Below are 13,679 nucleotides of genomic sequence, written 5' to 3'. Positions count from 1 at the left end.
GATGGGGAGGGCAAAGTAATGTAGTTTCTGCACTTCTGATGGCATCTGAAGTATAGACTGAAGAACACAGATTCTGAAACCAGACTGATCAGGTATGAATCTCAATTTTGTCACTCATTAGCTTGAGCAAATGATTGAACTCCTTTGTGACTCAGTTTTCTTATCTGTAAAGTAGGAAAAGTAGTATTTCTATTATTCATAGAAATATTAATGAAGATTAAATTTAGCCTGTGTAAAGTGTTTGGAGTTTTGCCAGGGACAAAATAAATGTTAGCTCTTAACTATCCACAAATAAAGTCTCTCCATGTCCTAATGAGGTTGGCTTAATGTAAAACCCACTGATCTTTTCAACCTCATAATTTTGGAGGTGTCTAGAATGACAGTCATATAGTTAAATCAATTTGTGCTAGCGATTCTCAACCAGGGTGATTTTGTCCCATGGGACAAATGTCTGGAGACAGTTTTGGTTGCCATAAGTTGGGGGAGGGAGGGTTGCCAGTGGGTAGCACCTAGTGGGTAGAGGCTGGGGATGCTGTTAGAAATTCTACAATGCACAGGACAAGCCACCACCACACACAAAATTATCCAGCCCTAAATGTGCCAAAGTTGAGAAGCCCCGATTTGTGCTGTCTGGTGTGAGATTAATTATGTGGCTCTTCATCTTAGGGAGAGCCTGAGCCTGTGGCATGCTGATAAATATTTAACTATCTGTTTCCACTCCCACTTTCAAAAGTCCTAATTTTGCCAGTTTCTGTGGTATAAAAATTCCCACTGTAGGGCTTCCCTAGTGACTCACTGGTAAAGAACCTGCCTGCCAATGCAGGAGACATGGGTTCAATCCCTGTCCTGGAAGATCCCACATGCCCTGGAGTAAGTAAGCCCATGAGCCACAACTACTTGAGCTTGAACTCTAGAGCCTGAGCTCCACAAGAGAATCCACCATAGTGAGAAGCCCGCGTATCATAGCTAGAGAGGAGCCCCCGCTCGTAGCAACTACAGAAAAGCCTACACAGCAGACGAAAACCCAGCACAGCCAAAAATAAATAATTAAAAAAAAATTCCCACTGTAACTGGTTTCAAGCAGCCAACTTTCTGTACAATTAGGAAAAGATAATGTACCAAACCATTATAGCTCCTGGCCACACAGAGGATGAGAGCCCAGGTTGTCCAGTGGATTCTTCTGTTAGTTCCTTTATGGGGTGAAAAGAAAAGCATAAAATTCTTGCTACTATTCCCATCTGCCTGTTTGGTGTTTCTCTAGGGATGGGAGTGTGAATTTGAGAGTTTAGCATAAGAATGAATAACTTAATTCTGAGTGCCGCTGACAGTCTTAATTTCACAAATAAAGACAAGGTTAAAAAGAGAGAGAAAAATAGGATAGGGTGGGGATAAAGGGGAAAGACCAGAGAAGAGTAGAGAGGGAAAAGAAAGAAAAATTGATGTATTGGGTGAGAAGTAATAGTGTCTATTGACAAAAATATTATTAAGACAAAGAAGTAACAAAGAAAAATGCAGAGTATAATGTTTAAAAAATAATATTATCCTGACACATCTCCTCTCATAACCCTATATTTCCTCTGTTGACTAATGGCATCATGAACTCCCTGGTCACTCAAACAGGAAACCTAGGTATCACCCCTAACTTCTTACCCTGACCTCCCACTTAGAAATGGACAAGAAGCCTATCAGTTCTCCCATCTATCTGTCTGGTTATTTTCTTTCTTAGCTCTCAACTTAATTTAGGCCCTAATTATCTGTCACTTGGACTCTTCCAGTTGTTTCCTAAGGGCTGCCTAGAATTCTGATTGTCCTGTATAGAATGGTTTTCTGAGTATGAAAGTGAAAGTTAGTAGCTCAGTTGTGTCTGACTCTTTGTGATCCCATGGACAGTAGCCCACCAGGCTCCTCTGTCCATGGAACTGTCCAGGCAAGAATACTGGAGTGGGTTGCCATTTCCTTCTTCAGGGGATCTTTCCAACCCAGGGATTGAACTCTGGGTCTCCAGCATTGCAGACGGATTTTTTACCGTTTGAGCCATAGTGGTTAGTTAACAGCATAGTCTGAAGTCAGACAGCTCTGGGTTCCAATCATTCCATTACTAGCTGTGGAATCAATCCATTAGCTCTGTGATCTTGGAAGTTAATTCACATCTCTGTGTTAGATTCCTCATCTGTTAAACATGGATAACACAAGTAGTACCTAATGGGGCTTGCCAGGTGGTGGTAAAGAACCCACCTGCCTATGCAGGAGACATAAGAGATGTGGGTTCAATCCCTGGGTTGGGAAGATCCCTGGAAGAGGGCATGACAACCCACTCCAGTATTCTTGCCTGGAGAATCCCATGGACAGAGGAGCCTGATGGGCTACAGTCCATAGGGTCGCAAAGAGTCAGACCCAGCTAAAGCGACATAGCACGCATGCTGTAGTACCTCATAAGGCTGCTGTGAGGTTTATAGGAAGTGCTATATGGGAAGTATCAATACTTAGAACTATGCTCTGTATTACTTTAAGATTGTGTTTCTCTCCAGTTTACAATCCTTCAGTAGTTCCCTATTTCCATTTATCAACAAGGCAAACTCCTGCTCAACCATCAGGCCTTGGCTCCTGGGTCTGTTTCTCAGGTAGCCCTGGAAAACTCATTTATTTAGGCAGTGTAACTTTTCTTCCTTCCGGCCTTCACCTTGAACCTCTCACTGTACTCAGTGCAATGGTGCAGTCCTCCCTCTACAGAGTTATTATCTTCCTTATGGGAAGTGAGCCACTGGAGAACAAGGACTGTGGCTTTTTTCTTCAAAAAAAAAAAAAAAAATCTTCAAGCATTGTGCCTAACACAGAGTAGATAATTAGAAGCAATGAGTAGTGTTAACTGTATATGAATGTGAAAAAGGGTAAGAAAGGATTGGGAAGAAAACATGTTTTGCCACACCGATTGTTTGAGGGATGCTGTAAACCCTTCTCTGTATTATTTTTATGTGGTTTCTGTAATAGAAAGTTAAAAATGGCTCCCATGTATCCATATAACCAATTGCCCTTTTCCTCCTTAGTTAAGAGTGGATCCATAAAATGGACTACCGCTTAGCAAGAAGAAGGAACAAAATATTAAATCACAAAACATGGGTGAGTCCCCAAAACTTTCTACTAAATAAGTGACATTGACACACACACATGAACAGACTGAGCTTGCCTGAGTTAGGTTGTTCGTTCCACCACTACCATAGTCGTGTCATATCAGACAAGTGGTTTACTTTCTCTAGGGATATTTCCTTATCTGTAAAATAGGATGACAGTAGTACCTACCACATAGGGCTGATAAGAGAATTTAACGCTCATGCACTCAGTAAGTGTGAGCTAAAGGAGTCACTTCTACAAAAATTCTTTTGAGGTCCTGTCTCTCTACTCCCAGTGGCTTGTTGCAGCCTCCGCCTCTCACCTGAAGGTCTTCCCTTACCTTCTTCATACCTCTTTCTGAACTCAGAGTTCAGTATAACTTTAATAATTACACATATTCATTCGTGAAAGTCAGGAGACTAAACAGAAAAAAAAAAGGAAAAAAAAATTAACTCACTGAAAGGCTCAGCACAGCTAACCACTAGTGTAATACGGAAGAACATTTTTATTCTATTACAAGTTAATCACTAAAGGGCTGTTGCCTATAAGCTTCAATTGTATATAGTACCCCATCTCATTACCTGCCTCCCAGGTAAAGAGCATTAAACGCCTTTGTGTAGCTTACAAGAAACATCCTGACCAGGCCCGCCTGAGCAGTCCTCTCCTAAGGCCGACTGGAATCAGTAAATGTTTGAGTTTACTCCCTCCCCTTTTAGTATGCTGCTGCTGCTGCTAAGTCGCTTCAGTCGTGACCGACTCTGTGCGATCCCGTAGATGGAAGCCAACTAGGCTCCCCCATCCCTGGGATTCTCCAGGCAAGAGTACTGGAGTGGGTTGCCATTTCCTTCTCCAATGCATGAAAGTGAAAAGTGAAAGTGAAGTCGCTCAGCCGTGTCCGACTCTTAGCAACCCCATGGACTGCAGCCTTCCAGGCTCCGCCGCCCATGGGATTTTCCAGGCAAGAGTACTGGAGTGGGGTGCCTAAAACGCTAGCTCAGGCGAGACAGGTCTTTGGACGGTGGGAGTCCATCATCTTCTCGGTTTGCTGCTTTCCCACCAAGTGGCTATTCCTTGCCCCAACAACTCATCTCTCAATTTATTAGCGTGTCCTAAGGTGAGAAGTAGAAGCTTGGACTTTGGGAGGGGGGTGTAACACTAATATTTTGATATATACTTTTAAAGACCCTATGCAAATACACCATATCAATATTTTATTCTTTTAATAAAAAAATGAATTCATATTACATTAGCTGTTTATTTTATAACCCATCCTTTTACTTACCACGGCCACTCCCCCAGAAACACCCCTGCTCCTGACCTGCAGCTCCCACTGGTCAGGCCTTTCCTACAAACCCTCGGCCCTCCCGGAGCCCCGGCTCCGGCCCCACCTGCCAAGCCTCAGGGCAGCCCCGCCCCCGCCGCGGCCGGCTTCCATCCCCGGCCCCGCACCCCGCGCTCGCTGACACCTAGGCCCGGCGCTCGCGGCTCCTCCGTGGGGCCCGTTTCCGGTGGGGCAAGGGCGTCTCTGCGGGCGGCCAGCTCCCGCGCGCTCAGCATCGCCGGCGGCAGCCAGATGCAGGCGGAGCGAGGAGCTCGGGGCGGCCGGGGACGCCGACCCGGCCGCGGCCGGCCGGGCGGCGATCGCGACCGCGAGCGGGCGGGCGCCGGGACCGCCGTAGCGAGAGGTGGCGGTGGAGATGGAGGCGGCCGCCGAGGCCGCGGCCGGGGGTTCCGGGGCGGCCGCGGTGGCCGAGGAGGAGGCGCCCCGCGAGGCGGCCGTCGGGAGCCGGGAGGCTGGGGCGCCAGGACCAGCGAACCGGTAAGAGGCAACGGCGGGAGGGGTCTAGTGGGGGTCGCAGCTGCGTGGGACCGGGGCTGGTGAGGGACCCCCCGCGACTTAAGAACCGGGAGCGGCGTCCGGGGCGCGCGCCAGTTGGGCGGTGACGGCGCCTGCGCCGGGCGGGCGGCGAGCGGAGGGCGGCGGGGGCGCGCGCCGGGCTGTGCACGTGGCGCGGCTGGGGTGAGCTCCTTGTTGCCGGCCTCTCCGCTGCGCACCCGGAGGTTCGGGGCGGAGGGCTTCTTCAGTTTACCTAAGGGCTCTTGGCCCAGTTATTAAAGAACCCGGCGGTCGAGCCTGTGGGTCCGCAAGTCTAGGGGGCGCGATGGGTTCGGGTACGGTGTCAGTGTGATGGGCAGGGCAGCCAGGGCGTGGTTTCTGGTGCCTGACCTTGCAGAGAAATGTTTATGTTAGTAAGAAAGAAGAGATTTGGGGCTCAGTTTGTTCACAGCCTGTGCAATGCGTGTCACACAGTAGTCTCAAAATAAATGTTTATTGAATGAAAGAATGACCCCGACGGGCTGGACTCTATACTATTTGGGGCCAGGATCAGATGCATAGTTCGTTGTTTTTTTTTTAATAACGTAGTTCTCTGTTATTATATATGTATAGGAATCAGAGGTCATGGTCTTCATCTGTCTGAACTTGCAATCTGTAAATGTTTCAGCAGTCAGGTCTCAATTTTAATAGTATAATCGGGCGTATTCACACATTCATACTTGAAAATGTCTTACAGCTTGAAGCAGGGAATGATTTGGGGACAGACTTTTACTATATTGCTATCTTAGCTAAAGGAGTTACATCACTGTCTTTATGAACTATTCTGCTGTTATTTTAACATTTGTAGTACAAAACCGTCTTTATATTTTGAATTCCCATGTGCATAGAGTGAAAATTTATTTTTGGTTAGAATTTCCTATTGCTGAAGTAGTTATAATATCTTAAGGGCATAATAGAATGTCCCTAAAGAAAGGAGTTGTGTACAGAAAGAGAATTGGAAGAAAATGAAAAAGCTTAAAATTAGGTTTGGCATATTCAACCTTGATTAAGGTAGATGATGAGTAAAATTTGAGAGGTATGAAGAAATTCTTAACTCACCAGGAAATGAACCTGAGCAGTCCAGTGCACACTGTATATATCACATTTTGTCTCTATAACATAATGTATATTAAACTTTATTACAACTTTTTTATAGCAACTTGAAGTTTAAACAACTTTGAATTCACTTCAGTCCCTCAGTCCTGTCGAACTGTTTGCGACCCCAAGTACTGCAACATGCCAGGCTTCCCTGTCCATCACCAACTCCCAGAGCTGGCTCAAACTCATGTCCATCGAGTGGGTGATGCCATCCAACCATCTCAACTTTATAACAAATTTATTATATGCATACACACACTTTATGGCAACCCACTCTAGTATCCTTGCCTGGAAAATCCCATGAACAGAGGAGCCTGGCAGCCTACTGTCCATGGGGTGGCAAAGAGTTGGACACAACTTAGCAACTAGAACAACAAAACAATGTAACTTTTCTATGTATAAAATCTTGTTTTTATAGATTAACTGTCTGGCTTAAGCTCTTGTAGCCAGTAGTGGCAGAGCTGGGATTTACACCCAGCTGCCCTTGCCCAGGGCTTCCCTGATGGCTCATTTGAGAATCCACCTACAATGCTGGAGGTGTGGGTTTGATCCCTGGGTTAGGAAGATCCCCTGGAGGAGGGTATGGCAACCCTCTCCAGTATTCTTGCCTGAAGAATCCCCACGGACAGAGGAGCCTGGTGGGCTACAGTCCATGGGGTTGCAGAGTCGGACACGACTGAGCGACTAAGCACACACAGCCCTTGACTGTGTTTTATTTCTCATATGTTTGTGAATCAATTACTGCTTTATTGAGAACAAAGCAGACACTCCTTGGTTGCAGGGATCATGTTTTAACAGTAATTGTAGTTGTGGTCTCTTTGGTATTTGATCTTCATTGAACTAAACTGAGTAAAATGATAGATCATCTAGAGATGAATAATTTAAAATTTGCACTAATGTAGTAACTATTGTATTAAGACTTCAGGTTTTTATCAATTTTTAGAATGGTCTGGAAAATTCCATCTCTTATTTTCTTGTAGTATTTTCTCACTCTACAGTTTAAGGATTCAGTGTGTCAGTGAGCGTAGATGCTTGGCACGGTACCTGGGGAGTAGCTGCAGACACTCTTGCTATCACCATCATGTTTTCAGGTAGAGCTGGATGAAGAGAGGTTGGAAAGATAATTCCTTCATTTTGGTTTAGGTTGGTGGCCTCTAAATCACTCCTGCTTCTCAGGTTCTGAAGTGCTGTTCCTATTTAGGCTTGCTAAGAATACCATTCTTGATGCCTAAAGACTAAATGGGACAAAGTTGGTTAAGCTGCCTTTGACTTCTTGTTCTCATATCCTACGGTGTGTTTGTACCCCAAATGGAGACTCAATGAAATGATTAGAAAGAAAAAATTTACAACAGAGTTTTAGTTTTGTAAGGACCAGGTACCTAACTCCAGAGTATAATACTGTCTGTTCCCTTTGCTTTCTGCTTTCGACTACTACGGATACATGACTTATAAATGGAAAAGAGAACAAAACAACTTCTTGATATGTAATATCCCACAGTAACTTGGTTATGTTGAACCTACTAGGCATTTGCTCTTAAATCATTCCCTCTATAGATGTGAACCCCAAATCTATGGAGTTTGAGTAAGCATGTCGTAAGGCTACTTATTTTCATTGAGTATCTGCTAGAAGTGTAATATTGTACTTAATGCAATCATTAACTTAAAAATTCCCAAGTACTAGCGTTTTCTTAGTTTAATCTTTTTGATGAACTATTAACAGAGTAAGTCAAGGCCTGTTGGCAGTCATTGGAAATTTTTTTCTTCCCTGTAATATTAATGGTAACTCACATTTATTGAGCACTAAGTATGAGATCAGAAAACTGAGGCACAGTTACGAGACGTTAGGTAATTTACCCAGTATAACTCAACTACCAGATTGCAGAGCCTGAACTCTGCCCAGGCATTTTAGCTCTGGAGCGACTTTGAGATTCGAAGAGGGGATGTGTGGATCCTTTTCACGTACCTGTTTTCCTGATATTTGATATAAGGTTTTAAGGTGACACATACCATTTTCAATTATTGTGGGTGTCGGATCTTTGCTTTCTTGCTCCATGTTTATGTCAGTCGCTTTTACCCATTTTTAGATTCATTCAGTTCAGTTCAGTCGCTCAGTCGTGTCCGACTCTCTGCGACCCCATGAATTGCAGTACGCCAGGCCTCCCTGTCCATCACCAACTCCTGGAGTTCACCCAGACTCACGTCCATCGAGTCAGTGATGTCATCCAGCCATCTCATCCTCTGTCGTCCCCTTCTCCTCTTGCCCCCAATCCCTCCCAGCATCAGAGTCTTTTCCAATGAGTCAACTCTTCGCATGAGGTGGCCAAAGTACTGGAGTTTCAGCTTTAGCATCATTCCTTCCAAAGAAATCCCAGGGCTGATCTCCTTCAGAATGGACTGGTTGGATCTCCTTGCAGTCCAAGGGACTCCCAAGAGTCTTCTCCAACACCACAGTTCAAAAGCATCAATTCTTCGGCACTCAGCCTTCTTCACAGTCCAACTCTCAGATCCATACATGACCACAGGAAAAACCATAGCCTTGACTCGGCGAACCTTTGTTGGCAAAGTAATGTCTATGATTTGAAAATGCTATCTAGGTTGGTCATAACTTTCCTTCCAAGGAGTAAGCATCTTTTAATTTCATGGCTGCAGTCACCATCTGCAGTGATTTTGGAGCCCAGAAAAATAAAGTCTGACACTGTTTCCACTGTTTCCCCATCTATTTCCCATCACCGTTTTCTGAATATTGAGCTTTAAGCCAACTTTTTCACTCTCCACTTTCACTTTCATCAAGAGGCTTTTGAGTTCCTCTTCACTTTCTGCCGTAAGGGTAGTATCATCTGCATATCTGAGGTTATTGATATTTCTCCTGGCAATCTTGATTCCAGCTTGTGCTTCTTCCAGCCCAGCGTTTCTCATGATGTACTCTGCATATAAGTTAAATAAGCAGGGTGACAATATACAGCCTTGACGTACTCCTTTTCCTATTTGGAACCAGTCTGTTGTTCCATGTCCAGTTCTAACTGTTGCTTCCTGACCTGCATACAAATTTCTGTCCAGTAAAAGATAAGACAGTTGTTTATGATTGCATTAAGGAGAGTAGACTTGGAGGCTGTTTTTTTGGATGAAACATTTTTGCTTTGCAAACAGAGATGTAAATCCTTTGCATGAGTAGTCAGTCATTAATACTAGATGCTTCTGACGTTTTTACTGCTACTATTTTACTTAGTAAAATAGAATTCTCTGACTTTGGTGTTCAAGCTTAGTGTGAACCGGTAAGAAGAAACAATGGCAAATCAAAGTTACTGGCAGTCAAAGGCACCTGCTCTTTCGTTGTGGCTGAAGGGAGTCACTTGCATCATGTCAGCCAGCTCTCAGAGACTGAGAGCCTATTAAAGCTCAAACTCAAATGACAGCCTCTAGACTGCATTGCTCCTATTTTCAGAAAGCTTGAAATAAATTAGGTTAGAAACTGAACGTGCTTAAGTGTCCCAAAAGAAAATTGCTTTGAGATTAGCTTTTGGTAATCACAGAATTGGCCCTCTCCCCTGCTGCTGCCGCTCCAACCCTGTAACTATTTTGGCATCCTTATCCTTCCTTGCTAATGTACCTGATGGAGGTCTGCTTTTCTCGCTGGCCATTGCTTCTTTTACATGTTTTCATTATCAACAAAGGCAACTGATCCTCGAAACTTCCTGCTTATAGCCTGCTTAAAAATATTTTGATAAATTATGTAAGAGGTTGTACTTTGTTATGAACTTTTAAATCAATGGTTCTGATTGTTTCAGAATATAAAATTTCCAACATAAAATAAATATATACTGAAAACTAGTCATTTAATACTCACTGTCATTATGTATCTGTTCTTCCACCTTTTTCTTTTCTTTTTTTGGTATTTTTTCTTGCAGTCTGAGGTATAATTGATATATAACTGTTTACAAGTTAAGATGTGCAGCATAATTTGGGTACATATATCATGAAATGATTATCATGATAAGTTTAGTGAATGTCTGTCATCTTATATAGATGCAAAATTCAAAAATAAGAAAAAATTTCCTTATGATGATTTACTGTCTTAACTTTTACGTATAACATATATCAGTGTTAATTGTTTTTATTGTGTTGTACCTTAAGTCCCTAGTACTTATTTATCTTATAACTGGAAGTTTGTATACCACCATCTATTTAAGAACCACATTAATAAACTCTTTAGCAGTAAGAAGATTGATATTATTCCTTATTCTTTCTAACTTTTGTTTTAATTTCACATCTCCCATAGAATTGGGCCCAGTGTAATATATTTTTGAACTTGAAAATTTTTTAGTGATGATCCTTTCTGCTTCCTTATAAAAAACTGTGATTTAAAACAATGTAAATTCGAGACATAGAGAACTGACCTGTGGACACAGGGTGGGAAGGAGAGCGTGGGATGAATGGAGAGAGGGGCATGGAAAAGCATACATCAGCATGTGTAAAATAGATAGCCAGCGGGAATTTGCTATGTGACTCAGGGAGCTCACGCCAGAGAGACAACCTAGAGGGGTGGGATGGGGAGGGAGGAGGGAGGGGGGTTCAAGGGGAGGGGACATATGTATACCTTTGACTGATGCATGTTGATGTATGGCAGAAACCAACACAATATTGTAAAGCAATTATCCTGCAATTAAAAATAAATTTTAAAACTGTTTTGTAACCTTAAGGTTTGGGTATAAGTTTTTTCTTTTAGACTAAATTAAAATCACATTGATTTATAGCAGTATATTTTAATTAGCAATTGTTAAATGTAAGATTTTGTGAATGCATCACATTTTCCTTAGTGAGTTTAGTCGGGTGTCCGTGAATGAATATTACTTATTGCCTGAATGAGACAAGATTCACCATCAATTCTCTTCCCAAGTTTTGTTTTTAAAGATATAGGTACTGAGGAACATAGTTCTCATACATTGGTAGATGGGAATGGTTGGGGTTTCATCATATGTCTCACTCAGTTCTTTGAATGCCTTTCTGGTTATATGCCAGAATCATTATTGTAAAACATTTGAATACTCTGTCAGCTGACAACTAGATTAGGTCCCACTTCAATTTTGTTGAAAACAAGGAATTGGAAACTACTTATTTGGGAATGGTCTTTAGAGTTACACTTTTTCAACATCTACACCTATATTTCAAATTACCTTTTCTTGGGGTTCAGGGAACACAGCACAGACTGAGAATGGCCGAGAAGTTTCCTTGCCCTCAAGGGCTAAGTGTCCTGTATTTCTTTCTTTCTCTCTTTTAAAAAATGTTTTTGATGTGGACCATTTTAAAAGTCCTTACTGAATTTGTTATACTATTGTTTCTGTTTTCTGTTTTGGTTTTTTGGGCCATGAGGCATGTGGGCTCTTAGCTTCCGAGCCAGAGATGGAACTTGCACCCCCTGCATTAGAAGGTGAAGTCTGAACCACTGGACTGTGAGGGAAGTCCCCATGTCCTGTATTTCCAAGATAGACTGCTCTTAGGAAAGAGTATGGACCTTGAATATCTGGAACTTGATTCTTTTAAAAACATGCGTGCTCAAAAACCCATTGAAAAACTCTTTATGAACCCCCAGACCTCTGCTTGCTCCATCTGAGGCCTGGGGACTAAGATCACATTACTTAACGAGCTCTTCTTTCTATCTGGAGCCTGTGTGGAGCCTTGTGAAAAAGGTAATGCCTGGGAACAGAGAAAATCAATATGTGAAGACTGCTAATTGCAGGACTGTCGAGGCCCTGTTCAGGGTCTCCTCCTTAGGCATGCTCTTCCTGAATATCCTGAACCACAGCTCCCGCTTGGCTCAGTGCTCCTTGTTTGAGCTGCCTTGTCATCTTGCCTCAGTTCTTGACATTCTGATTTGTATTAGACAACCGGGGCTTGCCTTGTTCACTGTTCAAAGTTGGAAAAAAAAAAAAAATCATAGTACTAACCCTCCCTCCCCACAACCTGCTCAGTGGGGCTTCCCGGTGGCGCTAGTGGTAAAGAACCCGCCTGCCAATGCAGGAGATCAGGAAGGTCTCCTGGAGGAGGGCATGGCAATCCACTCCAGTTTTCTTGACTGGAAAATCCCATAGGCAGAGGAGCCTGTCAGTCTGTAGTCCATGGGTCCATAAAGAGTTGGACACAACTGAACACAATATAGTTTAATGCAGTTATTCACCAAGAGGGTTGGGGTGTGTTTTTGTTTTTCTTTGGTGGGTTTTTTTTTTTTTTTTTTTTGGTTTCTTGACATGTGCAGAATAATGTTTTCAATTTTCCAACTTTTGTCAATCTTAGTAATGTTACTGTCTTTATTTTAAACTACTGCTGGGATGGAAAACGGCAAGCTCGTAATTCCAGACTACCAGGCTGTTTCCTGGGGAATTAGGTAGTAAACCATTTCTGCTTCTTCCTGTTTTCTTTAGAAAAAGTAGTGATTACTTTTCACAATCCTGGGTAAGTAGCCTCTAGAGAGGCTGTGTAAGTTGTTGGGTCATAACCACACCACAGCATGCCTGACTTACTGTTTTTAAGAAATTAACTTAAATGGCTGTGAAGGTGTTTTCTATTCAGATGTCACTATTTTCTGCTGCACTTTGGATTACCAATGGGAGAAATAAAGACCATATTGACACAATTATTTCTATTTTATAGAAGCAATAAAGGAGACACAGGTTGGATCCCTGGGTCGGGAACATCCCCTGGAGGACAAAATGGCAACTTATTCCAGTATTCTTGCCTGAAAAATCCCATGGACAGAGGCCTGATGGGCTACAGTCCATGGGGTTGCAGAGTCGGACACGACTGAGTGACTGAGCACGCATGCACTGATTAACTTATTAGGGCACTACATTCATTCTCTTTAAAATATCTTTCTCTTTTGTTAGAGCCATTTGTGTGTGTACATTGAGGTACCAAGAATAAGTTCTTTAATACTTTTCCTTTTTTCCTTTTGGATGGAAATAATCAACAACTTCGGTCTGAATATATTCCAAACAGGTGTCACGGAGCATTGCTTTGGGAATTGTTATAGACAGTCTCTGAGTTTAACAAATTTAAAAAAAAATTATTTATTTATTTTTTTAAAGTCACTCAGTTGTGTCTGACTCTTTGCGACCCTATGGACTATACAGTCCATGGAATTCTCCAGGCCAGAATACTGGGGTGGGTAGCCTTTCCCTTCTCCAGGGGATCTTCCCAACCCAGGGATTGAACCCAGGTCTCCTGCATTGCAGGTGGATTCTTTACCAGCTGAGCTGCAAGGGAAATCAGTCCCTCACTTTTGAGTGGATTGTGTCAAAGGATGTTGAGAAATACAAATTGATATGTGAAGTTTTATCCTGGTGTTGCAAGAATGCTGTTTTTAGAATTGGACTGACCTAATGTTTGTCAACCTTAAATTAATTAAGACAATTTCTGTAAAGAACAGTATTCCCAAGGATGCTGTTTGTACCATCCATGTCACATCACTGGTATGTGCAAATAGAATTAAAATTAGAACATAGGAGATTGATAGAATGAATTCCCTATTATACCTATTTAATCTTGCCTTCATCTTCTTGCTATTAAGGACAGATACAAATATGTCTGATCCTTAGTACCAAGT

The 13,679-nt window shown here is 42.7% G+C and overlaps 1 protein-coding gene across 1 annotated transcript in view; it reads left to right on the top strand.

Moving 5' to 3' along the window:
• The first annotated feature begins 4,497 nt into the window (after positions 1 to 4,497).
• Positions 4,498 to 13,679, top strand: part of AVEN (apoptosis and caspase activation inhibitor) — a 198,244-nt gene continuing 189,062 nt past the window's right edge. Inside the window, exon 1 of the mRNA XM_070378269.1 lies at positions 4,498 to 4,927. Within this exon, the coding sequence (XP_070234370.1) occupies positions 4,682 to 4,927 (246 nt within the window). The 5' untranslated portion in view covers positions 4,498 to 4,681. The remainder of the gene's footprint in view (positions 4,928 to 13,679) is intronic.

This window comes from Bos mutus, chromosome 10 (genome assembly GCF_027580195.1).
Source record: "Bos mutus isolate GX-2022 chromosome 10, NWIPB_WYAK_1.1, whole genome shotgun sequence".
NCBI lineage: Eukaryota > Metazoa > Chordata > Mammalia > Artiodactyla > Bovidae > Bos > Bos mutus.
The sequence above is the reverse complement of the archived record's forward strand: the minus strand, read 5'-3'. Positions and strand labels throughout refer to the sequence as shown.